The 27,668-nt window shown below is 50.9% G+C and overlaps 10 protein-coding genes across 10 annotated transcripts; 4 read left to right on the forward strand and 6 right to left on the reverse strand.

The window, feature by feature from the left end:
- Positions 1-211: 211 nt before the first annotated feature.
- Positions 212-538, forward strand: POX_e07214 (uncharacterized protein; the record flags this gene model as incomplete). The annotated part of the gene is made up of 1 exon (XM_050116022.1): positions 212-538. One exon carries the CDS (start codon positions 212-214, stop codon positions 536-538), a length of 327 nt encoding a protein of 108 aa, XP_049968482.1.
- Positions 539-1,968: 1,430 nt separating this feature from the next.
- POX_e07215 (Exocyst complex protein exo70) lies at positions 1,969-6,578 on the reverse strand (the record flags this gene model as incomplete). The annotated part of the gene is made up of 12 exons (XM_050116023.1): positions 1,969-2,219; positions 2,300-2,357; positions 2,421-2,427; positions 2,510-2,588; positions 2,659-2,731; positions 2,799-2,915; positions 2,971-3,698; positions 3,858-3,944; positions 4,046-4,224; positions 4,541-5,918; positions 6,001-6,218; positions 6,295-6,578. 12 exons carry the CDS (start codon positions 6,576-6,578, stop codon positions 1,969-1,971), a joined length of 3,459 nt encoding a protein of 1,152 aa, XP_049968483.1.
- Positions 6,579-6,921: 343 nt separating this feature from the next.
- On the forward strand, positions 6,922-9,315 carry POX_e07216 (uncharacterized protein; the record flags this gene model as incomplete). The annotated part of the gene is made up of 1 exon (XM_050116024.1): positions 6,922-9,315. The coding sequence occupies one exon, from the start codon at positions 6,922-6,924 to the stop codon at positions 9,313-9,315; it is 2,394 nt and encodes a 797-aa protein (XP_049968484.1).
- Positions 9,316-9,869: 554 nt separating this feature from the next.
- On the reverse strand, positions 9,870-13,020 carry POX_e07217 (uncharacterized protein; the record flags this gene model as incomplete). Its single annotated transcript, XM_050116025.1, has 3 exons — positions 9,870-11,458; positions 11,590-11,674; positions 12,619-13,020. 3 exons carry the CDS (start codon positions 13,018-13,020, stop codon positions 9,870-9,872), a joined length of 2,076 nt encoding a protein of 691 aa, XP_049968485.1.
- A 1,924-nt stretch (positions 13,021-14,944) lies between these two features.
- Positions 14,945-17,079, reverse strand: POX_e07219 (uncharacterized protein; the record flags this gene model as incomplete). Its single annotated transcript, XM_050116026.1, has 3 exons — positions 14,945-15,743; positions 15,782-16,332; positions 16,423-17,079. 3 exons carry the CDS (start codon positions 17,077-17,079, stop codon positions 14,945-14,947), a joined length of 2,007 nt encoding a protein of 668 aa, XP_049968486.1.
- Positions 17,080-17,674: 595 nt separating this feature from the next.
- Positions 17,675-18,272, reverse strand: POX_e07220 (U6 snRNA-associated Sm-like protein LSm4; the record flags this gene model as incomplete). Its single annotated transcript, XM_050116027.1, has 3 exons — positions 17,675-17,932; positions 18,016-18,207; positions 18,270-18,272. The coding sequence occupies 3 exons, from the start codon at positions 18,270-18,272 to the stop codon at positions 17,675-17,677; spliced, it is 453 nt and encodes a 150-aa protein (XP_049968487.1).
- A 443-nt stretch (positions 18,273-18,715) lies between these two features.
- On the reverse strand, positions 18,716-20,394 carry POX_e07221 (Histone acetyltransferase type B catalytic subunit; the record flags this gene model as incomplete). The annotated part of the gene is made up of 4 exons (XM_050116028.1): positions 18,716-19,640; positions 19,699-19,963; positions 20,035-20,310; positions 20,376-20,394. The coding sequence occupies 4 exons, from the start codon at positions 20,392-20,394 to the stop codon at positions 18,716-18,718; spliced, it is 1,485 nt and encodes a 494-aa protein (XP_049968488.1).
- A 1,035-nt stretch (positions 20,395-21,429) lies between these two features.
- POX_e07222 (uncharacterized protein) lies at positions 21,430-22,126 on the forward strand (the record flags this gene model as incomplete). Its single annotated transcript, XM_050116029.1, has 2 exons — positions 21,430-22,009; positions 22,059-22,126. The coding sequence occupies 2 exons, from the start codon at positions 21,430-21,432 to the stop codon at positions 22,124-22,126; spliced, it is 648 nt and encodes a 215-aa protein (XP_049968489.1).
- A 338-nt stretch (positions 22,127-22,464) lies between these two features.
- On the reverse strand, positions 22,465-23,393 carry POX_e07223 (uncharacterized protein; the record flags this gene model as incomplete). Its single annotated transcript, XM_050116030.1, has 2 exons — positions 22,465-23,304; positions 23,364-23,393. 2 exons carry the CDS (start codon positions 23,391-23,393, stop codon positions 22,465-22,467), a joined length of 870 nt encoding a protein of 289 aa, XP_049968490.1.
- A 2,023-nt stretch (positions 23,394-25,416) lies between these two features.
- On the forward strand, positions 25,417-26,637 carry POX_e07224 (uncharacterized protein; the record flags this gene model as incomplete). Its single annotated transcript, XM_050116031.1, has 3 exons — positions 25,417-25,600; positions 25,676-26,040; positions 26,098-26,637. 3 exons carry the CDS (start codon positions 25,417-25,419, stop codon positions 26,635-26,637), a joined length of 1,089 nt encoding a protein of 362 aa, XP_049968491.1.
- Between the last annotated feature and the right edge of the window lie 1,031 nt (positions 26,638-27,668).

The following is a 27,668-nucleotide window of genomic DNA, read 5'->3' on the forward strand; positions in this document are numbered from 1 at the left end:
GCGACCTCACGATCCTTTTTGTTTCGGACCACGTGGTGTCTTTCCACGTGGTGACGGGAAGGGTGATCAAGTGACACCTCCGGCCGGAAGGGGGAAATTCCAGTGAATTGATGTCGGCAGAAGACGCGCGAGTCACACAGCCCTTTCAAAAGCAAAGGGAAGGTGTCTGCCGCGAAGTGCAATCGTGGTCTCCGAACTCGTCCTGAGGTGGATGCCGGTTCATTTCATCCCAGCTTCCAAAACGGGAAAATCATCGGAGCCAGGTTGTGATACACCGGCCAAGGAATATGCCGGGGGAGGCTCCCGTCACAAAGATCTTGGTTGTCCCATGAACACGAATTCTACAGGGCACATGAGACAATCATGTTATTCCCATTGCCACAGAGCTGATGCTCGAAGATTGGTCGGCTTGTGGACGTTCCAGGAGTCTGTGTCTTGGAATGGACCGTCGATGAAGTTCGCTTTTGCTTCTCAATGGCGGTCACTCGAGGGCCGATGTGATGACAATGACTATGCCCAAGCAAGACCATCAGCATGATTGGACTTATTGTCGGAGGAGACGAGGGGACCCTCTCACCTTATCTGAGGTAGCCAGTTGCACCGGTTCTCGTGGAAATGCTCAGATGCACTGGCTTTTTTCAAGTCCACACTGGCAAAGGTCACTACTTGCTTCCGACATCCCAGGCTGCCGTGGATTCGCTATGACGGTTGTAACACAGACACGACCGGCATCTATCCCAAGACTTTTTACCACCAGACCATCACGAACCAAGGATATTGCCTTATTTCTCCCCCGTTCAGGCTTCTTCATCCCAATCCCCTCCGTGGAGCATCCATCTCTCCTATCACCCTCACATCTACGTTTTTAACGTCTGAATCTCTCTCAATATCTTTCTTTTTCATACCGGCAGCATCTCCATAGCGACTCTTCTTTCTCCTATATTCTGTGCTCCCTTCCCGCTTGCTCTCCCGGATCCCGTCACCTCTGGTCCTGTCGAAGCTTGCTTCAATCGAAGCCAACAAAAAGGAGTCTAATCTTAAAGGTCTAACAGAGTCTGACACAGGACTTGCTCTTTTTCTCCGTCTTCCTGTGCATACTATTTTCTTTGCTCATTCTGCAACGATTTATTCCTGTTTCTTTTCTTGCCTTTTTCCCCCCTCTTAATCTGGCCCGTTTGTGTGGTCCTATTCTCATGATTTCTCCATTTCACTTCTCGATTGCATTCTCCGCTGCTTTCGTACCACGTGCATGCATGAAACTTGCATAAAAGTCGAGCCTTTTTTGTCCCCCCCTCAAGACTGATGATGTGTGCGGATCTGATTCGGGCCCCGTCAGCCCTCGGGTTCACCGCGATTTCCACACAATGACCTTTCGATGACCCAATTTCTCTTGCCCCCCCTCTTTCCACCATTCCCATTTTCTCCGTGGTTTCTTATTTTCCTTTTTCTTTTTCCCCCTTCATTTTTTATGAAGTAGATAGGTTGGGAGGCTTTTTGTCTTTGTTTTCATTTTGTTTTTGATTTTTTTTGCGTCCTTTGTGCCGGCAGGGCTGCTGTCTTCTAGAAAAGGAGTCCTCGTGGCTCCCGATTTGGCCGTACTGTATTTCCCCAGCGGAAATAAATCTCCATCAATAAATGTCACTTTTTTTTCGCCTTTGTGATAGGGCGGATTTCACTAATTGAAGATTCATCCTCGGAGTGACACTTTCTCATCTATTTGAATTCAACTATTTTCCGCCCAAGTTTAGATTGAACATACATTCTGTCCGGGTCAGGTCATCCTTGCTGAGGCCGGGCCGTGGGATTTTTTCTAGGTCCCTTCTAATCCTGTCGCTCACTCCGTCGCGTCATTTCCATTCTTGATACATTTTCCCCTCCCCCCTCTCTCTCTCTCTCTCTCTGTGTGTTTCTCGTTCGTTTGTGTTTATCTTCTGTGCCTGTTGTCGATCACACGCGAATATATCAAAACTAGACATACAGGGAGGAGGTCTCGCCCTTGGCAATGTGAGAGGCGTAGGGCTTGACGGCAGCAGCGACCTCGGTGGTGGTGAACTTCTCCACTTGCTGAGGAGCGCGGCCCACAAAGGTGGTCGCATCCAGGAGGTTGTCCAGCTCTGGAAGGATGGGGTTGAAGAAAGGTGTGCGGCGAATCCGGTCAAGAAGGTCGTTGTCCTTGCCATGTTTCTTGACGTTGTCGGCAGCTTGGTGGGAGAGAACACCTAAATTGTGTCAAGAAAGGATAGGGGTGTTAGAAGTCCATAACGTAATGGGGTTGCTCGCATGAGATAGGTAGACGTACGGATCTCTTCATGGGCATCTTGACGAGACAGACCCTTCTTCACACAGGCCATGATGATCTAGACGAGGTTAGTCTTGGCGTGCGTCGTAGAACTCATCGATAGGTGTAACGTTATGCTTACGTTCTCACTAGAGACAAAAAAAGTTCAGTAATTTACCCAAAATCAGCCATTGAAATATGGAGAGAAATAAAAAGCACAGGGGCACTCACGTGGCCATGAAAGGAAGTTCATCGTTAACACGACGCTTGATCACCTCCGGGTAGACGACAAATCCAGAGCTGACGTTGTCTGCATTTGACAATTAGCATCACTTGCTTCTTTCCAGTATTGATGAACTAGCCATATTGGGCGCACGTACTCAGGAGGATGAGACAGGCGTCGGCGGTGAGATAAAGCTCAGGAATGCTGATACGGCGGATCGCGCTGTCATCCTGAGGGAGAGAGGAAAAAAAAGCGAGTTAGGAACATGTTTCATCTCATTCTGTCAAGCAGGCTCACCAATGAACGCTCAAACCACTGAGCAGAGTAGGTGTCCAAGGCATCCTTGGGCAAGTTCTGGAGGTGGCGACCGAGGGAGCAGAGACGCTCAGAACGCATAGGGTTACGCTTGTAAGCCTATGAACTATTAGCATGTCTCGCCTCGACCCTTGCAGCCCTAAATTGTGCTCACCATGGCACTGCTACCAATCTGGTCCTTCTCGAACGGCTCCTCAACCTCCTTGAGCATGGCCAGGTGACGAATGTCAATACCAATGCGCTCGCAAGTGGAACCAAAAGAACCGAGGGCGTTGCCAACGTCCACATCGATCTTGCGGGAGTAGGTCTGAGAAGAGATGATGAAGGCAGAGCTAAACCCGGCCTTCTCGGTGACGAGCTCATCCAGCTTCTCAACCTTGGCATGGTCACCCTCAAAGATCTGCAAGAAAGAAGCCTGGGTACCGGTGGTACCCTTGACACCACGGAAGCGTAGATCATCACGGGCACGCTCGAGGTTGCGCAGGTCCATCAGTAGATCCTGAATCCACAAGCACGCACGCTTACCAACGGTCACAAGCTGTGCGGGCTGACCGTGGGTGAAGCCCAAGCAAGGCAGGTCCTTGTATTGCTGTGCGAACTGAGACAGCTTGTCGATGACGACCGCAAGCTTGGGAATAAGGATGTCCAGACCATCGCGAAGCAAGATCAAATCGGCATTATCAGTGCAGTAGCAGGAAGTGGCACCCCAGTGAATAATGCCCGCGGCGGCGGGGGCAACCTGACCGAAAGCGTGAACATGGGCCATCACGTCGTGGCGGCGGCGCTTCTCCTCCTCGGCAGCAACCTTGAACTCATCATCTTGGATGGTAGCATGGGCCTTCATCTGTTCGATGGCCTCGTCGGTGATAGGGAGGCCGAGCTCTAAGCATCGCACTTGTGTCAATTGAACTGTTGCTTGAGGTTCCTCTCGTCTGCTTCATCTCGTGAAATATGGACCCGATGTCGGTACATAGCTAAATTTAAGTCCTCTTTCTCGACTGACTGACTCATCCACCCACTATCCTGCCTAAATGATCGTACCTTTTTGGGACTCAGCGAGCCAAATCCAAAGCTTACGCCATGTAGAGAAGCGCATGCGTGGGGAGAACAGATACTTCATCTCAGTGCCTGATCAATTGTGAGTCATGCATGGTCAGTGATCGCATTTTGTCTACCTCCACGAATCATGGTCCATCTGTCCACGGCGAAGGTCGGGAGAGTCAACTTACTCGCATAGCGCGAGTTGAGAGGAGTCTGGTAGATATCATTGCTGGAAGACATGATGGCAGTCCGAATTGGATTTCGAGACAATATCGGATCGAGCCACAAGTTTGATTTGGGAGTCACAAGAGCAAAAGACGTGGGATGACCTTGGAAATTTTGCATGCGATCATCGGGCTTAGCGGGGCTTATCACGTTATCGCAAAAGTTCAGCGTGGGGCAAGTCCCGTGACACCCATGTATGCGGGAGAGACAGTCTATTAAGTGTGGGGGAAACGCCTGCGCCATAGCCATTCATTGCCTTCACAAAGCGTCAAGAAAAGAGGCCCAGTTGACTTTCAAACACATGTCATTGATGTTTTTCAAGGATTAATTGCTTGTAAGACTTGGCAAAGAAGGATTGCCCTCATAATTATGGAATTATTGGTCGTGCCGATACCTCAGATGCGGTAAGACAAGCGGGCCATCGAGGGGCGGAGACAGATTACCGGTAGCGGGCTCACGACAGCTGCGACAACTGCACAGCAAGGCTAGCCTTGTCGTATTTGATATACTTGCCTCGACCTTTATCAATCTCAACGTAGCGATCGTAGAACCGAGAGTAAAGCGGCTCCAACAGACCCTGAAGCTCCCGGATGAGAACAGAGCGCACCTCGCGCTCCATGTGGATATTCTTGTGGCGAGAAACCATTTCCTCGAAACTGGCGTTGAACGCCTTGAATTTCTCCTTGATGGCGTCCTTGTCACGTGAAGACAAGCTCTTCACAATGGCACCAGAATCAACTGCTCCGCCGGAGCTAGGTCTTGCGCCCGTTCGGGACGTATACTGCACATCCAGCAGGCACTGGGACGTGTCCTTCCAGGCATCGAGATATGTTGAGGTTGCACGTTTGCGGAAACCATCGATTCGCGCAATGCACTCTGAGTCGCCCAGATGACGCGCAAGCTCATTATTTGACCGAATGCACCGGTCCACAACGCAGAAGACATTGGACATGAACACCCCAATTGCGACCTTTGATCGATGGAAGGCTCGTCCACGTAGCTCGAGTGAGCCCATGAGGGCCTCGAGCATATCCATGATGAAATGGGAGAGCAACGTGTCACTGTTGGGCCCAACGTCCAGCGCAGCGGTCCCGGGGGCATTGGCATCGGACCGCCAGTTGCCATCTCCGAGCGAAGTCAAGATAGACGCTAGAGGTCCCGAGTATCCAGTCAAAGTAGACAAAGAGCTCATCACTTCGTCTACCAGAGGTATCGATCCAGCATCCGCGGGAAGCTGCGCGTTGGTGGCTCTGCGCTTTGTCTCTTCGATCAGCTCCGAAAGCGAAAACTTTGCGGTCTCGCGTACAGGCCGCAAGGCCTCAATCAGTAGACTTTTGAGCTCGGCGGTCTTGGAATCAATTCGGTATGACATTGCCGTTACGATCTCGATAATTTCAAAGGCCAAAAAGCAATCGGTCATCAGGTTGGCCTTGATGTATTGATTCAATTCCCGCAGGGTCTTTGAATACTCTCCCATTGCACCGAGGAACGTCGCCTGGAGTGTGAGTCCCTGTTGATCGCCGGGGAAGATTTGAACAATAACTCCATGTTCGGCGACTATGAAAGCTTCCAAAGCATTCGAATAAATTCCTATTCCATTTGTCCCTTGCTTGTAAGGCCCGTCTGTTGGTCGTCTCTTCACTGTGTTGAGGGATGCAATGGACAAATTCTGGAGGCTGCCAGTAATGTATGGTCCACGGACGTCTCCGTAGATCTTTATAGCGGGGCTGTCACCTTTACCGCGCTGAGGCCCAATAATCGCGGCCGAGCTAATAGCAGAGCAAAGCGGTGCTAGCTGTGCCACTGTGTCTTCCGGCAAGGATGGGAAAGGTAAGTCTAGCAAATCGGACACATTAGTTATTTTCTAGGACGATAAGCATGAACTGCTCAGCTTTGAAACATCGGCTCAATTGCCCACCTTTTGTGAGATAATGAAGCGGTTCAATCGGGTTTGCATGCTGTCCCAGCTCAGCTCTGAAAGTATCTTGCAACATACTACTCCCCGTACTGAGGAGAGCGTTGAAGTCGGACATAGCTTTTTGATTCGATCTGAGGTTCGTCGCGTTGAGGTCGACCAGCGCTTTCTCAACTCGCTTCATTGCAGAAAGATACTGCATGATACCGGCACTCTGCGGACTGTAATGTGAACGAGTTAATGTGTTTCTTTCCCAAATAAGGGTTACTGGGTGTCGGTGCTAGGATCAAAACATACCCAGCACGGATAATGCCTTCCTCGCGGTTCTTCGCGTCAAGAGGTTGACGTAAGCGATCAATGGCATCGTTGACTTTGTCAATATTGCTGTTTGTGATCTGAAGTGACTGTGTGTTGCTGTAGATCGGCCCGATAGCCTCCTTGACGACCTTGCCACCGGTTTCTAGCCGCACTAGAGAACCCTGGATCTTTTTCGTAAGGCGATTGAGCTTCTCGAGGTTGGCATAGAGAACTTCCACCTCGGCGCTCTCCTCCGCATACGCGGTATTCCGAGGGGCCACCATGATCCTAATTGCACAGTAGGTACCAGGCCAACTGACCAGGAGCCGTCATGTCTCCCGAACCTCCGAGTGTGGGGGCCACGAGGGATGGTTGGGACGCAGCATTGTCGAACCTCGATATGCTCCGCTCCGGACGCTAGTTTACGCTAAGCTCGAAGGAGGTTATCTCGGCCCGTCTTCAACTCCGGCGCATCGCTCGGCCTCGATCACATGATGTGTCGTCATCGCGTCAAGAAGGTCAGGTCATGGTGGGCAAGTCCATTGGCGCTCGTCGTCGGCAATCGCGTTCTAATCTTGCTGTTGCATGTTCCGCGCGGTATCTTCGTCACGCTCTCGCAGCCCAAAGATGGGCGCCTCGAGGATTGCGCGGCTGAGTTGGATACTTCCACCCAGTGCTCTTGCTGTATACTCTACGAGAGAACGCGGTCGACATCCACAGCAGAACTACCCATTTACCTCGACCGCATGGGCTGAATCCAACCCGAAATTGAACGAAGATTCGTCGCAGGAGGCAAATTCATCCGACATTGATAACCAACAATCAGTCTGGTTCAAAATCGTGCACAAGCTTGGCGATGTCAAACAAAGTGTGGGGGTTGGCGCCTTGGGAGACCTGGGAGGCAACATCACAGAGCTGATTCTGCCCGACTGGACAAAGTATCTTCCAGCTACGGCTCAGAAACTTCAACGAGAACTGTCAATGGCGCCTGGCTCTCTTGCGGATGAAATTTGGAAGGAGGCCCATGACCCTGACATCAACCCAGAGATTTTACAAGACGCTCACGTCCGCGTCAGTGCTGAGCTTTGCGAAGAGGAGCTTTCATTCAGGAAGAAGCGTCAGCAACGTGTGCGAAAAGCATTGGCTGAATATTTGGACATAAATGAGAATGACATCCATCCAGATGATGTTCCGGTGATAGCGATGTGCGGCTCAGGTGGCGGTCTGCGAGCTCTCGTTGCCGGAACTGGATCCTATCTAGCTGCCCAGGAGGCCGGCCTGTGGGACTGTATCACTTACACCGCTGGTGTTAGCGGGAGCTGTTGGTTACAGACCCTTTACCATTCCTCACTTGCCCAGGGGAATTTCCATCGGCTTGTCGATCATCTAAAAAATAGGCTGGGGGTCCATCTCGCCTTTCCTCCCGCGGCCCTCGACTTGCTCACTACAGCGCCGACGAATAAATTCCTCCTCAGTGGCTTAGTTGAGAAGCTGAAAGCGGACCCCAATGCGGATTTTGGCTTGGTGGACATTTACGGTATGCTGTTGGCTGCACGGTTGCTCGTTCCCCGAGGGGAACTAGGCGTCTGTAATAGGGATCTCAAAATTTCGAACCAGCGGGCCAACCTGTTGGATGGTGCTCACCCAATGCCCATCTATACTGCCGTGCGCCATGAGATTCCAATTGAAATCGAGAATTTATCAGACGAACAGCAGAAGGCTGCGGAAGATATGATTATGGAATCCAACCATGAATCCTGGTTCCAGTGGTTCGAGTTCACTCCATATGAATTCTTCTGCGAGGAACTCAACGCGGGCATTCCAACCTGGGCGCTGGGACGCCATTTCGACCGGGGCACTAATGAGACCCCTCAGCAAATGTATCCGATTCCTGAGCTTCGTGTCCCGAGTCTGATGGGAATTTGGGGAAGCGCGTTCTGCGCGACACTCTCTCACTACTACAAAGAAGTTCGGCCACTGGTGAAGGGACTTGCTGGATTTAGTGGGATCGACTCCCTCATCCTGGGGAAGAACGAAGATCTCATTCGAGTACACCCGATCGACCCCGCTGCCATCCCCAACTATGTCACGGGTATGAAAGACCAACTGCCCGCCTCCTGCCCCAAGTCTATCTTCGAGGACAGGCATTTGCGTCTCATGGATGCTGGCATGAGCAACAATCTGCCTATATACCCGCTGATTCGACCAGGCCGTGATGTGGACATCATCGTCGCCTTTGATGCTTCCGCCGATATCAAGCAAGAAAACTGGCTTTCTGTCGTGGATGGCTACGCACGCCAACGCGGAATCAAGGGTTGGCCAATTGGCGCTGGCTGGCCTCCCAATACCGAGCCCTTGGAACAGACGGAAAAGGTTCTCCGTGAACCTGAAGGTATCACTGCGGAGCAAGCCGACCAAAAAGTTGCCCAGGCACAAGAGCAGGACATTGTGTCGGACCAGAATCAGAAGGCAATAAGAGCTGGTGCGAATCCGGATACAGACCTCGGCTACTGTAACGTGTGGGTTGGCACGCAAGAGGAGCGAGTCGCCGGTGATGAACCCCCTCCATCGAAGCGCCTCTTCCACCCTGACAATTCCGAAGATCACTCTGAATCAGATTTCCACCTCATGAGACCCGACGCCGGCGTTGCAGTCATTTATTTCCCTTTCCTTCCCAACCCTTCCGCTCCTGATGTGGCCCCGCCTGCCAAAAAGGCCAGGCCTCTTCCCGCAGCACAATCACTCCAACAGTCAAGGGACCTATCCGAATCCTCCGACATGAAGCCACCGAAACCTTGCTCCATCAATCCGGACGTTGATGACTTTCTGTCTACTTGGAATTTCATCTACACGCCCGAGCAAGTTGATTCGGTCGTGGGACTCGCAAAAGCGAATTTCGTCGAGGGTAAAGATCAGGTTCGCCGGGTCGTTCGTGCGGTTTACGAGCGCAAGAAGAAGGATCGCTTAGATCGGGAAGCTCAGGAGTCACGCAAGCGCATGGAAGGGTTTGTTGCGCTCTAAATGGGCGTGATTCGGAGTCAGGTTGGGCTTTTGGGTGTGTTTTTTGCAATGCGGGAAGTGGTCAATTTTCCGCCTCTGCTTAGAGTTTCAAACGAGGTTTTCTACCCTCGTCACCTGTTCATTATTGCTGTAATATATATGAGATATCCATATAAATATAATGCTGATGTATAATCAAGTGCAAGGTCGAGTTGCCTGATTGCTTACCTTCAGAATCCACAGGGCTGCAGGTTTAAGTTATTGACGTAAATGCAGTTTCCGCATTCCTGGGTTTGTTTTATTCCCCGAGGGATCTCGGTGGAACAACCAATTGGATGGTAGGCCCTTGTTAGATTCCTTCTCAGCCTCCTCAAGGCGCAGAAAATTTCCAGAAATGCGGATGAATGCAGTTGCTCGAAACGCTCAGTGTGATATAATTGCGACCAAATCCAATGGATCTCCCCTTATGATGAAATATGATATAACGTAAATACACGGTGCATGAATCACCCAGCACCCCCTTGCAGTATCTACAATCGATCGCCCGACACATTCAAAGTCCTTTGGACCGAGCATCATGTGGGTCTCTGTGAGTCTTCCTGACCGAGGTAAGACTGCACGCCTCGATAGTCATCATTCTCTGCTCCATGGTCGGAATGTTCGTTGACGTCTTTGGTTTTTGTTGGAGCGTCGTCGGTCATGATCGATCGAGCTTCATCGTCGGTCCCGGCCAAACTGACATCTTTACTTTCATCGGTTTGCTTGCGTACTCCCAGCTGCCGCTGTAATTCGTGCAGGGAGCCAGCATTGACTGCAAGCAAGTTCTGGTCTGCGGGGGCCGGGCTGGATGTGGAAGGGTCGTCTTTCGCTGGGGCAATGTTTTCTTTACCTTGCGCCTGCACTAGAGAGGTGTTCGGCAATTCGCTTTGCATTGATAGGTCTGCATCTGTGCGTGCCATAGCGACATGGGTGTTGAGGGCCGGTTGATCAGGCTTGGCCTCGCTGATCAGTTGATCTGTCACTGAGGCGTCATGGGGAGGTTGCGGATTCTGATCGGCCGGATACCTCCAGACTACCTTCATCCGTTCGAAAGAGCGAATACCCTTTCTTGCACTTCCTTTGATGCCGTCCATCGCATCCCACTCGAGTTCGAATACGCCCGAATCATACTGATCGCCGCCTTCAAAAAAGGCATTGAACCACACGTGCGCAACCGAGGTCACCATGGTGAATCCAGTGTATGAAGCCTTGCTGCGGCGCTCAAAGTCAATATTGACGTCAGAGTTGGGAATGACGATGCGCTTGTGTGGGCGAAAGATGATGGCCGAGAGGTTCGACGTGGCAGTCGTGCGAGTCGAGAGGTCAGACGCTGGACTTGGTACTTGAAGTTGGGTAGGAAGGGAGGAGCTGGACGGCTGAGCAGCCGAGACCGCTGGCTCTGCCGTCGGAGGCGTTGTCGCGATTGGGGGGTCATTATCGCCGGCTTCGACCACGGTGCGTTCATGGCGGTGGAACAGGTGGAAATTCTTCATCCTTTTGCCTTCATCCTCGTAACCTTGTACGATGACCTTGACCCCGTCCCGAAGACCCCAGGTGTGGATCTCGAGAATCTCTACCGGTCTGTCGACATATCGCTTTCCCAAATGATTCGCCCATCGGTCGACGTATCCGACGTAGCGAAGCTGGCTGGGGATGCTCACTCCGTTCCCAAATCCGACTCGCATGCGACGCTGGGTGAATCGCTGCAGCGCATCCTCTTTCTTCCATCCCTCCTGGCTGATCAGATAAGATGTGGCGACGGTGCCACTGCGGCCTTTGCCTGCTTTGCAGTGCACAACGACAACCCTTTTCTGAGGGTTCCTTGATTCACCATTCGCCGCCACTCCGGCTTTCTGATCTTGAGCCTCTTCCGGATGCAGCCAGTTGCGCATGCTGACCATAATTTTCGGGATAAGCGCAAAGGGAGGAGGATGATGGTCGGGCCATGGAAAGTGGTGAATGCGATTGTAAACCTCCGAATCTGGGTACCCAGTACCCTCAGCTCGGAATTCCCAGATACACCAATTCTCGCCATGCTTGTAGTCCAAAAACTTGACGAGCTCGTCGAGAGGATTGCGGTATGCGCGTTGCGGGTATGTCCCAGAGGGACCAGAGGTTGCGATAACTAAGATTGGGTTAGAGTACGTCAATCCAATTGCAACTCTGGGTTCAGGTGATTTTGCTCTGAAACCCTCCGAAGACCTTCCGAGGCATGGGAGATGGGGAGATGAGGACATAGATCGGACTGGTCCTTACTGTTGTCGGTCACATAGCAGAGATCTAGTCCTGCTTCTGGATGCTTCAGTCGCGGACCCGCAACGATCTGGCGGAGGATGGAGGTCTGCAGGAGACATGGAATGGATCAGATCTCGTTCTCGTGGCTGACGCGCATCTGGAGCATCTGGGGCATGGGATACGGTACCATGCTGATGTTGCGCGCGAGTCAAGCCTGTCGAGCCCACTAGGCAATGATTGCGTGTTTGGAGAGCTCCAACTTTAGCGTCGCGTAGACTTTGACCTCAAAGTTCAACCGATTTCCTTTGTCTCTCAAGTGAACATATTGATTGTCGGAGTCAGCTGCAGCCCCGATCGTAGTCTTCTAGTACATACTTTGAAAGGCTCAATCGCTGGCCGAGACTTGGGAAGGAAAGTGCCATGTTGGTGGTCAGGCGCCCTTCAGCTCTGAGGCGCGACCGATGATGTCATCCCCGTCTTGGGCGGGAGCCTTGATTCACTGTGCGCGCGTGAGTGCGCGAAGATGCAAATACAGTAAAGCAACAGAGTTAGTCTATGTCCTCCAAAAATACCAAGTGATTTCCATCGGTGAGTAAAAAAAAAAATGGTGAGATTGCTTTGTACACTATTCGTATTCCAAGGGAAAGGCTCAGCGGTGTGCCTTAATCCGATCAACACTGTCTATTGACACGAGATGTAATATCAACATGCAAGAATCCGCCATCGCTGGCCAGACTCTTCAGGTTCGCAGCAAGGGGCCGCCCGGATTAGAGTCGGTCTCCGCTATGGATGACCCCCCTTCCACCCCCAGAAATTAAAAAAAAAAAACATTATCAGTGCAACTGTTTGTGCGTAAAGTTGTGTGCGGTGGTGATGGATCATATCGGTCACTCGACGACTCGAGACGGGTCTGTGCAAACGCAGATGAAGATGATCACCGAATATGAGCAGAGAGACACAAACTAGGGCAGGTGAGCCGCACTGGGGAGGGAAGCCTCCTAGGGATGTCAATTGTTGGGTAGACGTTTGTTTTTCAGCTCCTTAGGCGACTCCATAAAAGACATTGGGTTTGATGAGGAAGGTTGTGGTCGTCTCCGTCACATTGGTAGTGCCGGCCTGCCAATAGGTGGCCTGCGCATTAAAGTCCTCCTCGTCCTCGTGCCACTCATGCTGCACCTTGACATTCCAGAGCGGATGTGTCAAGGGGCTGACTGACGCGGTGATGGCCTCATCGTCACAACGAGTGGCATTAGGGGTGATGCCTTCGCAAGAAGTGTCGAAGCCCGGCGCATTTTCCGTTGCAGGTGCAGAGATGTTGAAGCGGTAGGTACAGCCACCCGGTGAACACTCAAGTTCGAAATCGGTGGCATTCCATGTTGCGGCGAGGCCATTGTGAAGTGCGCTGGCCAGCCCCAATGTGGAGAGGAAGACGGACACGAGCGAGAACTGCATGGCGAACGGTGATGGTAGATCTTAGGAGGATAGGCAGATGAGGAAGAGATAGGATCTGTTGTCTTCGTCGTACAGAGAAACAAGTTGACTGGCACCCAAGACTCTGCGGCAGATGACGTTGGGATTGAGGTCGTGTGCCTGTTTGATATGATAGAAAGACAGGGAGAATTTAACAGGCAAGTAGTCGAAAGAGGGATCAAGCAGAGCGACGGAGCATCAATTTGTAGAGTTGCACGATGAACGGTTGGATAGATCGTCTCAAGGAGAGATGGCAGCAACCGGCTCGTCAAACAAATGAGAAACCAAGCGAGCCGCGAAAGGAAACAAATAAGAAGAAAAAAAAATAGGACAAAACCCTTCCGGCCGTCGAGGGGGTGCAAATGCCCATATTGGATAAACTTGCATTGTCGCATGTCGCATGCGGCAGGGCACTTGCTTCGGTGGATGCACCCCCGAGGGGGTCGCGCCGTCTTGGTGGTGAGAGGCTGGAACGGGATGAATGTCTCGTCAGATCGTCGTCAGATCGGCCCCCTTGGCTTTACAGTACACATCAGGGATCGTCCGCAAGGTCCACTGACGGGCAACTCAGCAGAATGAAAGACGTGGCCCGCAGTGCCGTTTCGCCTCTTCTGGGGGACTTGGCGTCTATCCCCAGTCGGTGTCCAGTTCCACGGCAAGAGGGTGAAGGGTAGTCAATGCGACAGACTGATGTAGCAGGTCCCTACATGACGGTGCAGGGGTCAGGCACCACACTCCTGACTCCACCTGCTGGTCGCACCTGTAACTGTCCGCTGCTCGTGAGATCCATATGGCCCCATTCGACGCTCCAGTTTGCAAACCATCAGTGGCCTTCAGAAAGTATCTGAGAGGCGGAGTCGCTGCGAAACGTGACTGCGGCTTTCGGCCTCTCGCCCGTACATTTGTTTTTTGTTCTCCAGCAATTGATTGCTGCCCCATTCGACAGAGTCCCGGGCTTGGTGCAGACGGCCGAGTCGAAACCCGCATATCGCAGACACGACATGCCTGACAACCGCACTCGACGATGAACCTGTTCACTGTTGGAAACGCCGCGGCTCCACTTGGCTCCTGTCCTGACCGGTCGATCCCTGCTGCCCCCGCGTGTTTCAAGACGGGAAGACTGAATCGCCCTAATATTAGGACGACAAGTGGATCCTCCCCTCCCCCGAACCATAACTGGAACCTGTGGACTCTGCATTCGACTTGATGGACAGGAACGGCCTTTGGTCATGTCTCCGTCAAGAAGGAATGTGCCCTGACCCTGTCCGCGCTGCGGCCCGCGGGCCATAGCACCAGACGGGTCAGGGACCTCGCCCATTCTGGTCTATCAGATGGATGAAACGGCCGGTGCTGCAAATGCCGACTCTAGACTTCTCGCTGCAATTGCACGTAGTCGTGTCATGAACGAAACTCGTCGAGCAAAACAATCATCCTGTTGGTGTCGTGTCCTGCCCGTGACCTCGACCAGTTGGGGAAAGGGGGCTCAACAAGTCTGTCTCATCGACAATACAGAGGAAAATGTGTGAAAGTAGGAGGTATAAAAGGAGAAAAGTGTGCGCCGCTCCCATGCTGGAATCTCCCAGAATGGGGACTCGAAAGGTTTCACTAGTTACTGCGATGCATAGTCATATGATACATTATAATTACAAAATGGAAGCCGTGATCCCCAAGGACTAGTGCATGGTAGACTGGACAGGACGATGGTTATTCACTCGAGCGTTCGCACAGGTTAAATGGAACTCGTCCGTCGCACCACTGCTGCGCCACTGGCTCTGTGACCGGACCTGGTCACAGCATGAACCTCCTGGAAGCGCATCATCGACGTGAGCAGTGCTGACAGACCCCCTCCTTGCTGGCTGAATGAACGGACTCAGCTCCACTTTGACTGGAGCCTAGGCGACGCGGTTCATTCCGAAGATGAAACCTTCGTCTTGTTGACTTCATCAACACCGCTATCCGCAAGGCAGGTCGGTGACTCGGAACTTGCTTGACCTCCCGCGGCAATTCTCTCCAGTGCAAGCCGGCGACGTTTCCTCTGTCGCCGCTCCTTGTTGTATGCGATTCTCTCCTCACGTTCCATCTTGTGGCGTGGCTGACGCGACACTTGGGGCGTCACAGCTGTGCTGGCGCTACCCACACCTGCTGGTGGCTCATCCCCCTGGAGCAGGGGGTGATATTGTAGTCGCAATGCGTACTCGTTGACGGACTCAGCACAAAGCTTTCGAATTTCTTGTCTAGCTCGAGGGCTGATCACGGCCTCCTCCCGCTTGGAGAGGTCCAGCAAATACATGAGTGCAGACTTGTAATTTCCTGCATCCAGGCACATCAGGATAATGCTCTCAAACGTGCTCGAATTTGGGATGACATTCAATTTGGCCATTTCCTTGACCAAGAAGATGCCAGCTTCTCGTTTGCCCGCGACACGACACATTCGAATCAAGATGTTGTAAATTTCAAGATCGGCGCCCTGGGAATAAAGGGTGTGGATCTCATTATAGAATCCCACAGCATCGTCCACCACCGTCGGGTCGTGGTGGGCATCATGCTCACACAGCTCAGCGATCACGCGAACACACGCCAGTGGGACCTCGTGCTTCGCGTTGTGTAGTCGTTTGAGCATTTGCCAGGCCTCACGGCGGTCGGTCTTGTTCCGAATCATGTATGCGAGAATCGGCCGGGTAGTCGCCTGATCCACCCCAGGCCAGCTTCGCGGATGGTGCAGAGCACCTCAAATGCAGCATACACGTCATCAACACCGACATAGACCAAAACAAGCTGGCCGTAATCCTCCAGGGAGGGTGCTAGCGCGCGCTCTGTACGATAGCGCAATATCGACTGGGCAATCTCGAGATCGGTGAATTCAGCAGCAAGTTGGAGAACCTCGCTACATAAAGCACTCGGTGGATGAAGATAGCCAAGCTCGACCCGACGTCGCCACACAAACCGTGCCAATACATAATGCCGTGCTTCGACGGCGACCCGAAGTACGTGCATCCATAATGCCGGGGTCATATCATGGCCCTGATGTACTCGAACTTCCATCAGACGAAGAACCTCGTCAAGCTCGTCCATGTCACAAAGACTGTAGACAATGGAACTGTGTAGCCAGTTTTCAATATGGATATCTTTTCGCTGCATCAGGCTGACCTGCTCAAGTGCCATCTCAAACTTATGCTCCCGAAGGAGACCAGCAACGACAAAATGCCATCCACTCGGGCTCAAAGTGAGCCACCGATCTCGCAATTTTTGCAGAACTTCCTGACGAAGAGTAAAGTCCGGGTGGACAGCGAGCGCCTATTCAAGACAATGAAGAAAACTTTAGTTATACGGGACCATGATAAAAAGCACTTTTTTTCACTGAGGTTTCGCGCGACCTGGACTGACCTGTAAAGCAGCATGGAGAGTTCCCGAGTCGGCTGCAATGTCATATTTCTCCATTTCCTCCAGCAAGCTCCTCACAAACATCGGCGACCCATGAACTCCGTCTGAATTGGCCAATATGAGAGCTTTGTAATGGCGCGCAGATGGTCGAACGCCTCGGTCCCGTATGAGCAGCCTTAAGATATGAGTGGCAGAAGTAATGTTAGGTCTTCTGCCCATTTCCGTCTGTAACATTGCCTCCAGACTGTCATTGCTCTTCTCAGCAATGTACTGAGGTATTCCGGGCCATTTGTTGATTTCTTTCCTTCGCCGTGAGGGTATTGATTCGGCATCAATTTTGTCGAGCAGGCTCTCGTCCGCGGGCTTTGCTTGTGTATTGTCCAAAAGATCATCTCGTAGCGAGATAGAGGCGGAGAATGGTTTAGGCACATCACGCGATTCTTGAGGGGCGGCGTCGCTCTGTTTTTGAAGATCATTATCGGTTTGATGGGCATCGGTGCTGAGACAGCGTTGCTGCGGCGGCGTCCTGATGCGACGGCAACTCAATGGCGAAAGTCGCGGACGCGGCCACGCGCATCCGGACCGCTTCAACACAAAAGGATTGAATGACGGACATAGCGAGTACCAAAGTCCATCAAGAACTAGCATCCGACGTGACATTTCGGAGCTGTCCTCGGCTTGAAAGTAATTGTAAGTTGCGGCGACCAAAAGGCCGCAATTCGGCAGCAGTCATGTGACTACATATCCCGCGGAGCCACCTGCAGTGTTTTGGGCTTTCCTGGCTTCACGCTGAGTTCCAATCAATATCCATGACACTCCATACTCGATCGAATATACATCAGTCTCCCCCCATAAGTTGAAGACAAGAACTCACACCATGTGAGTTAAGCTGATCATGATGAGTACGACGACTTAACTTCGGTAGTGATTAGTGGCATACAGTTGTCTGACCAATAATTATCGAGAGATACCTAGCTGTCCGACAAAGAGTCGCCCCTCCCTCGACACTAAGCCCACATACAGAGGTCTCCGCTGTCTTCAATCGTAGTCAAAGGCGAGGATGAACGGAAAAGGAGGGAAGGCTATCAAGAAATGAGAATGGTCCTGCGTATTTGTGGAATTTTCTTCTTATCGTAGATAGACTGGTTCATAAAGTCGGAAATTCGTCGAAAGTATACAGAGCCAGATACGCCGGGGCCATGCTCGTCCAACCTAAAGTCTCAAGAACTTTCTCACGGGCAATTTCTTTGCCATTCTATGCTGCAGGGTATCTCGTTCCTTTGATCACGTCGCTCCTAAGAGGCAATACATAAGCACGCCTATCAGGTCTCAATTCAAGGACCCCCACGATCACACCACCACGTCCACCACGGCCGCGACCTTGGCCCCGGCCGCCACGGCCGCGGCCTCTCCCGCGATCGCCGTCTCGTCCTCCGCGGCGGTTTTGTGGTTGATGTTGTTGCTGTTCCTTCACAATTTCGATGATCTCATCGGGGACACGGAGGTATTTGATCTACCGAGTTGTTAGATAATACTTTCTGAACAAGAGGCATCGCGCACGCCTTTTTTTCCCCCAGACTGAGGCCTGTGACATACGTTGTTGCCGCGCACATAGACTTCGGGTAGTCTGAAGAACTTGTCGCCCTCAGGACTGGTTTGTACGACCTCGCGCAGAATCAGGTTCATCCAGTTGTCGCACGTGACCAAGTGACCGTTCAGTGTTTCGCCATTCTTAAGCTCGACCAACATTGGGTGGCCCTGAGCGGCCGTGAGAAGTCCCAGAGGAAGCTGAGATTCGAAGAGTCAGCGCATGAATCGCAAGGGGAGCGTTCCAGGACATAGGCGGATACCATTTTGGAGGATCCCGAAGGTGTGGAAAGTCAAGGTGGGCAAGATGAGGGCACACAGGTAATTTCCAGCTGGAAGGTTCAGACAGCTATGACCAGCGAAACGGTTGCTGACAACGCCTCGTCAAATGTTATCAGTGCCTTGTAATACGGATTCGAGATCGTCAAGCTTCCAAGACCGATGGTTGAGCTCGGCCGCATCGAAGATGCGGGCAGACTTGGAAAAACAATTCTCCGGATGGCAGCGAAAGGGCGGCGTCAACTGCCCACAGCTCTAAGACTCAAGCCAGCCATGAAAGCTCAATTATTTGCAGATTCAATTGGGTGGCAGCTTTACGCTCATCCTTGAATATTCAAGTGGCAAAAGCAGTCACTCTTGTAGCTACAATCTGAAAATACCTTTCGGAATCCAAGACAATTAAGTGAGCAATAATTGATTTTCTGTTGATTTAAATTTTGGGACGTTTGGCTAGCTCGGTCTCGTCCGCATCCTCATCCTGTTCATCCTCGTCATCTTCAATGGCGAGTTTGCGTTTTTGACGGGGACCAGAGGTCACAACCGCCTGCTCCACAGCAGGCTCCGATAGCCGTTCCTTCACAGCAGACAAGGTGATCTCATATCCCTCCTCAACATTGCGTACCGTATCATCGAGCTTTTCCACTCGATCAAGCACCTCCAATTCCTGCAACAGTTCCTTATGCTTTTTGAATAGGCGCTGTTTGATGAGTACGCGCCACCAATAGTATCTCCGGTCGTTCGGGTCCTCCGCTCGCGCCTTTTTGATTAACAAACGCGCCAGGTTGGCACCACCAGCCAGGCGATGACTCTCGGGAATTCGACTGAGGAGGTACATTTCGACAATGTGTGCGAATTGAGTTGACTCTATCTTGAAAGACGCGCGGATTCCTTCCAAAGTCTTAATTGGAATGAGCTCTGCCGTGGGGACGGATTGGATGCGCTCTTTGCGCGAGTAAGCGCCCCGGGGATCCGGGTTAATATCAACCTGGTATTTCTCGAATTCAGGTTGTAGAAGACAGAAGTCAGCGGCATCTCGCAGGGCATCAAAGCTCTCATTTGGGTCCTCGACCGTCAATTCGATGATCGTGGGATCTGCGATACACGAGGTGTGGATCGTTGTGTAGAGATGTGTGCCGTGGCCGGCTCGGTGATGTGAGGGGAGGATGAGGAATTGTGCGATGCGAAGTCGTGAAGGAAGTTCTGAGAGTTTGATCTCGGGCAGTGGAAAAGCATCATCTTTCACAACTGGGGGCACAGAGCGATCACGTTGGTAGAGCCAGTACCGGTAGGTTGTGGCGTACCCAACGATTGAGTATGATGATGATGATGGCGTTGAAGGCTTCACTTTTTCATAACTGTGACTGTCAGTGCACTGGGCCACCTCACGGACCGGCTCCTTATTGGTCTACTTACACAAAGTAAATCATCCACCGATCCAGAGTCCACTCAGGGTCATCTGTCTCCAAGGGTGTGCCGGCCTCGATGAAAAGTGACACGAGAATCTGGGCCCGGTCAAGGATAAGTCGCACTGCCGGATCCGCGAGTGAGCCTGCCCAGATCTCATATGTCCGTTCATCTGCCTGATATGTGTTGACAAGCTTTCCAGGAGGTGTGAAATCTTTTGCCTCGGGATCATCCTGAATCGCCTGCTCGTAGTCTGCCAGATTGATAAAAGCTTCTATTGATAGAGGGTCGCATATCAGCACATATGTTCTGGTTTCTCATAACCTTTTACATGGGGAGACTGACCTTCTGGTGCAAATGGCTTGAGAATGCCGAGGATGTCCGCAGCAGTGACTTCACCCACAGCTCTGAACCGATCGTCATATGATATGTGAATGTGTGGTCGTAGGTCATGGGCGGCAAAGCGCAGTCGAATGATCAAGCCTTTATACCCAAAAATCTGCTCTTCATCCCCGAAAATGGGGTAGGTGAATTGAGGGTGAAAGGCAGAGAGTGTTTTTGGCTTCGTCTCGCCCGGTTGCACAATCGTGATGTGGAGCGCATCATTGGCGTCGCATGTCCCTATAAACGGTTGAGGGCACGAATTAACTACTGCATCGACGACTTCAGGGTTAGAAGTTACATACACTCATCTTCTAGCGCCATTTTGGACTTTTCGACCAGAGTGAAAGAAAAAGAGCACTGGTTCAAGGATTGTAGAGCGATAGGCGGTAGGATGCGTAAAGTTAGAAACGAAGCGCGTCTGGTCGCGTCGAGAAGCTCCGCTTCAGTATTACCTAATCGGGACTAGTGCACTACACCCACCGGCGCACAGGCACCTACGAACTCATCAGTGGCTACTGTGAGAATCATCAATCTGTAATGAGGCTGGAGCTCAAATTGCGGGAATTGACCATCCTGGCTTAATATCACCTGAAATTCAAATTTAGCCAGAAGCTTGAAGTGTTTCTGATTTGGAGTTTGGCGGCAGGGTGCATGGCGTAAAAAGCGTACATTACGTCATGAAGGTCTGTTCGAATCTACACAAACGGACTACCATTACCTAGGCTCGGAGATGATCATCTCTTTCACACATCGTTCTGTCCCAGAGTTTATCGAGTCACTGAACCTCAAAGAGGGGAAGGCTTCTCGGGGACTTTTGCGCGGAGGATGCCGCCTCATATCTATTCCTGGCCTACTTGCGGGCCAAGGATATAAGTTACTTAGCCCATGAGAAGGGCAGGGTGGCTCGCCAGAGGTGGCTGAGTTACATCACTTTTCACATAATAGAGATGAGGAAGGATGCAAAGATTGGGGAGGCGCCATTCTATTTCGAGGAGCAAATGTGGTCTGTTCTCACCCGGCTAGGGGTGAGGCTCATCCCAGACCAAGACACTTACCAATACATCGACGTTCAGCAAGATATGAACAAAGAATTCTTTTTATATGAATGCGTTTGCTTATACGCACACTGCCACAGCTCGTGCGTATTTCATGTCTCATCCTTTCTATCTTTCAGCTTGCGCCGGCGGCCTGGGATACGTGCAATGAAAATTGGCCCATGACCCATCAGTCGCGCAGACCCCATTCCACCTCGTTCTGCTTTTTTACTGTCTACTCCCTTGTATGCATGAAGATGAATCACCAGTACACTACCAGATACTGGATACGCTACGGGAGAAAGGGTTACCGCCGCAAACAATGACGACACTCGGACCGTCTCTGTGTCTCGGGACCTTTGGATATCTCGAGATTACTGTTTGGCAATATCTAATAATATCTGTTATGAGAGGAGCCGGCCAGAACCAGTCTATTTGGAGATGGCTCCTGGAGAACGGAGCTGACCCCCATTTTATGGTTTCTGGTCCGGACGAAGAATGGCGTATTGGGCATTTAGTGCATGTGACTCTGGTCCTCGGTAGAGAAAGACGTCGTCTGGAAAACATTCATCTACTGCATTGCTTTCATGGTCACCCGACATCAAAAAAATACCCTAATCCGGACGATACCGGCATCCGGATGACGTTAGTCGATATAATCAGAGAGAAGCAATTCGAGGACGAGGAAGAATTGGTCGAGTTGGTCGAGAGGAAAATGCTGCTTTTCGGAGACGAGCCAGAGAAGGCCGAGCCTAGCGGAAGAATCTCAGAAGGGGACGTCGATGAAGAAGCAGGTGGCACAACGCTTACGAGCAAGGCTGAAATAGCGGTGTACACTCCGCATGACCAAGTCTTGCCTGGATCCGAAGGGAATGGGATGATGTTGTCTGCGTATACCCTGGGTAGGTGTTCCGCGTGGGATGATTTGACTACCCTCATGAGTATTTACAGGGCTTTTATCCGCGGTGATTGTGGCATACCTGATTCCGCACTTTGCTTTCAATGTCACGTCCTCGTGACTTGATAGTTGAGAACGAAGCTGACTCACGCGTATCAAAACCAAGATGTAATATAGATGGCTACTATTATGAATTTTGAACGACGCTTTGAAGTCAGGCGGCAAGGCAACTTGGTGCTGTTCGGCTGCGACACCCGGAACATAGGCGAGGCCATTTGAACGGCGTCAAAGGAAGGCAGAAGATCTATGATTATAAAGATTGATCAACGGTGGGCGCTTCCTGGGCTTCCAAATCCAGGCCTTAAGATCCAGAATCAACCTCTAGCAAGAAGAAGTACTCCTGGGGCGGGGTGCTCGGATTTCTTAGCCAGTATTCACCTGCAATACCTGCAGAATTTATTAAGCTAGTGCAGCTATTGAGAGTCCATATCCAATGGAGTCTAATTGCTGTTCTTCCAAAGGGTATCGCGGGAGCAATGAAAGCACCATGTCATTAAAGTCGACGAATTGCGACTGAGACCATAGAGCTGCCGTCTCAAAAGCGGGGGGATAAGAGCCAGCATCTGCCCAGTCCACGAGCCATACATGGCCAGTTCGGTCCAGAATAAGGTTTCGCGGACTGATGTCCTGATGCGTGAGAGCAAACTGGGTGAACTTGAACGGGGGAAGGTCTTGTGGCGCATGATTGTATCTTTTACAGATGTCCAACTTGTGGTTGAACCAGCCCTCAAATTCGGACACATCCTTGAAAGGACCGGCACTGTAGTGCGTAAAGAAACGACCGCGACATGGTCCCCCGCCGATCGGACCTGGCTCTAACAGATTTATGGACTGCATTTCGAGGATAATCTGGGCAGTCTGTTTCGCGACGTCCAATTTTTGTTCATCACTGAGATCGCCCCAGCAGCCATCAATCGGCTCACCGTCGATATAATCCATCACAATGTACCCCATAGTGCCAAAGTATTTCGTGTCGTCTGTGAATAGGAGTGACAGATGAACACGAGGAGCTCGAATATTGGACCTTGATGCAACCAGTTGAAGTACCTTTGCCTCACAAGGTAGCACATTGCCGCCGCCTTTTAAGACGAGGTTCTTGGACAGTCGCACTACCGTCGTTTGGCCGAGATCATAAAGGATTGGAGCTGACTTGAGGAGGTCAGCGAGAGATTCGTCAGAAAGAGAGTCGAGTTCTTTATCGTCCAGCGGGAATGCCCTGTCTGAGGCCTTACTGACCGGCTGTGGAAATTGTCAGTACGGAATTCATATGAAGTAAAATCAAGTACGGGCGTCAATACGTCGGTGAATGGGCGTAAAGGACCCTCCATATTTCTTAATCTTGAGGTATGATAAGGAAAGGTCAGCGAGAAGGGAAGTGCGAGTCCGTATGCGGTACCCTTCCAAGAGGATAAAAGAAGCTTAGAAGATTTAACCGACACCTTAGAAAGTTGACGTGAGGACAATGCTAGGTATTGTGGAGGTGTGGCTTATAAGGTTCATAGCCAAGAACCGCAGAACACGGGAGCGAGATTCATAGGAGGATCAATCACGCCCCTACCTAGGTACTACCACTCTGAGACCGCAGACCTGTAAAATACTACAAAAGGGTGTAGATACATATTGTAGATCTGACGGCCCTTGGCTAGGTAGCTGAAACGTACCTAGTGCCATGTTAATACAGTATCTAGAACGTCCTAATTATCTCAATACCTGTGCACGCTGCTTCCATAGTGTGACTAGGATCCATATTGTCTAAATTCAATTGAGCGATGAGTCTGATGGTAAATTAGGGCCGCCTTGAACTGGAGTACTCTTTCTCGTCTTCCATATCATAATACATAGCGATGGGCTATTGGTTTACTCAACTTCCTTAGGGTCCCCCGGTGCACTCTTACTGCGAATACCTACCTGCAGAGTTTAGAGCACGGAAAAATCTTCATGGGCATGTAACAAAGAAGTGATATGATTACTTGATCGGCGCTGGCAGCGGTGCCCGATATCCAGCCGCATGTACCTATTTACCTAGATAGACGGGATATGGCTCCATGAACTAGGTCTTACCTTATGAGCCTGGGCTACTCGCCACCTGATGAGTCCCTAAGGTTCATGTCGAGAGTACTTAAGGTGCTTCCACAGGCTCGTATCCACAGATGCGGGGATATAGAGAGTACCCTATTAGACTTCGACTTGCTGAGCGTGTTTAACAATAGTTCATGGTCTCCAATAACCTGCAGAGCTTCCACCTCATCACATATACGACACGGGATGGGCGGAACGCAAATATACTTGTTTCGGACCTGTCTTCTCTCTAGCCCCACGGCAAGTTGTATCACACTGGAACATAGTCTAGCCGAAGCTGAAGGAATACTACGTTACATAAAGCAAGATTATATCATTCCCGCCACATTCGGAGTTATGCGGGGATATATGTCTGTGCTGTATTCGTGTGCGACGTACGTACTCTGTTCCCGGATCTTCGAGCCCGCCAAAATTCATCTACGGAGTGGCTACCAAAGCTCCACTTTGAGGAAGCAGGTACATTGATATATGAAGCTGCAGCGACTGAGAGGTAAAGGCCCCGGATATCTGTATGACTCGGATGTGTTTGCAACAAAGAATTGAGATCATGTCTGGAGTTTATTATTTTCGCGCAAATAGATCGCTTGTGTTCAACCTGAGCTTCTCAGCTATCAAGCCGCTAGCATCATCAATTAGGCATATGTATCCATGCCGAATTGAGGGTTTGCTTCTCGGCACCCGGCATCTGGCATCCTTCATCATCTTTTTAGGAAATTCGTCCAGATGGCGATCATCTCGAGGCCCAAGCAATGTGTGCTTGTTGAAACAGTGCTCAAGCAACCCTGGTGCGGTTCTGCATGAAGAGGTACATCGTATTGCCCGAAGAGGAATTTGGTAAACTTGTTCCGTACGGCACTCCCACCCTGCCTCAAATGGGGGCGCTGAGGAACGACTTCCAAAAGTGCTTGTGATCGACGGGTTTGGCCTCGTGCTAGGCTGATTTGGGTTTAGATTCGTGGGAGCTTTGGTCCGAATCTGGCCGATCATATTCCACTTGTGTCTCCAAATGTCCATTATCATGGGGCGGTTTTCGAACCTTGACCTTTCATGCGCTGCACGACTGCTAGTTTGATGTTGCATTCGCTCTTGTCATAGGCATTGAATTCGAATCGTCATGTTGCACTTTACATGAAGACTTGCGAGCTACCTCGCCAGCATATAAACCCTTGGGCGCTCCCGCCATCGACCAGAACAACTCATTGGCATCGATCTCAAGGTGTATATCGGTCGGATTTTCTGGAACTCGATCTTGGGAGATCTTTCACTGCCAATATGAAGCTGCTCTCTATTGCTACTGCTTTTTACGGCTTATCCCGTCTGTCTGGTGTTTTGGCTGCCAAATCCTTCTCGGCATCCAACTTGTACTATGCTGCTGGCTTGACAGACAGCCAATCGACCACTCTGCTAGAGGGTCTTCAGAGTGCGGGTGTCAAAGTTCTGCGCGTTTGGCTTGACGGTATTTTGTTTCATGATAAGTCCTGCATTGAGTGAAGGGAATCGTCATGACGGGCTAACATAACATGAAATGAAGGTCAATCGGAAACGCAAAAGGGTACAGAAATCGACCCATTCCCCGGCCTGCAGGGATACAACCCTACCCCATATGATGACACAGTTCTGGAGCGCCTGGACAACCTCATGGTCAAAGCACATGACTATGGCATCAAGTTATTGATCTCCATCCACAGCTACAATGCTCTCCAAAACAACGTAGACTTTTATGGGAAATGGTACGGCACCGGCGACTTTTACACCGATTCCAACGCCATCAATTACTACAAGGACAGAATTGCCCATGTTTTGAGCCACGTCAACTCGAAGACCGGCAAGGCCTGGCGGGAAAGTTCAGAGTACATCTTTGCGTTTGAGACCCAAAATGAGGCCATGCATGATCAGGTATGAATGATGTGCCTACCAAACAAATTATGTGACGGCGCTCATGCCATAGAACAGGAAAACCCAGATGCCCTGACAAAATGGCAATGTACCATGGCCCAAGCAATTAAAGACAATTTGAAAGGAAATTCGAACATCTTGGTTGCCACTGGCGGTGGTGCCTGGCTCGCAAATTCGCTGTTGGATCCCTACTTCAGTTGTGATGCACTTGATATTCTGTCAATTCACGCGTATGGAGTTGGAGACTTTGCAACCAGTGCTCTGCAACCATATGTCACCAAAGCTCAGAATGCGGGCAAGAAGCTCATCATGCAGGAATGGGGTGCATGCTACACCGACACCTCTAATAACAATTGTCAGGACGGGACACCGTTGAGCACAGATACCCGTGATTCTCACATCAGAGAATGGGCCTCGTCTATCAGCGCCGCTGGTATTCCTTGGTTTTACTGGCAAATTCTTCCAAACGACGATCCACACTACGGCTGGGACTATGAGATTGGTATCAACCATGCGAACTGGGACGCACTCAAGGCAGCAGGTCTTGCTGCCGGAAACGCCGATGCTGCCTTTGACTTTTCCGCCTACTTGTTGTAAAAGTGAGATCGTGGTACCTCGGTAATGGAGAAGCACTTGCCATGCACCATTCTTTTCCCGATAATTGCTCGGCTCGATCTGCCACTCATTCAGTCAGTGGAAGGTGACTGGTACATAGCCTATTAGAGCTCGCTCCTGCTTAGATTCATGAAGAAGAAATTGGATATACAACAAATCCCAATCACTATTTGTTTATTTACTGCCTTCGCACTGTACCTGTTATGGTCCTTTTGTCTAAGAAAACTTGATTCGCGCGCCTGATTAATTCCAGCGTTTCGGAGAGTCTGCCAATTTGAGCCATACCGTCAGCACCAGGACCAATTAAACAATGGAGGGACAGAATGGTGCCATCCGGCTGAAGCGGAGATTGATTTGCAATCACCCCTTAGCTTCGAACCTTATTATGCCACGTGCGATCCCGGGAATTTGGGAATCCGCAGGGCTATTGGGGAAGAGGAAAACCTATTCTCGCCATGCGACGGCTTTGTAAGTACTATATTTGCCCTATTCAAGGAATCCCTCCAATCTGACAGCAAAATTGCCGACCTGATGTAGACACGCAGAGATCAACGATCACTTTTGCGACGAACTGATTTCGGTGCAACTGACCGTCATGACCAGACGGGCGAGCTCGTGATTAATCATCAGAGAAAGCCAGAGGCAAAATCGGACGTGTCGGCGCGCGTACACACAAAGAGTCGAGATAGGAGGCGACAAATCACTCAGTGAATTGCTTAGTGGGTCCACCTGAAACCCGAGTCTGATCTCCGATCAAGATTGATCTTTGCAGAAAAAAAAGCCGAGGGTGAAAACCCTGAAGCGGGGAAAGCTCAAAAATTCAGATTATGTGATCCATGGTTGACGATCGCGACGACTGAGACTTTGAGGACTCGAAGCAGGGGGTCCTTCTAGAACATAGGAGCTTGTATAACGTATTTTGTAATTGTCATAGTACTGATGGGATGAGTGATTGGAAATATTCTTAGCCTCGATAGGAAGGTGGAACGTTTGTGTCACGGTTTAGTAGTCTA

Source organism: Penicillium oxalicum, chromosome V, assembly GCF_001723175.1.
Source record: "Penicillium oxalicum strain HP7-1 chromosome V, whole genome shotgun sequence".
In the NCBI taxonomy this organism is placed as follows: Eukaryota; Fungi; Ascomycota; class Eurotiomycetes; order Eurotiales; family Aspergillaceae; genus Penicillium; species Penicillium oxalicum.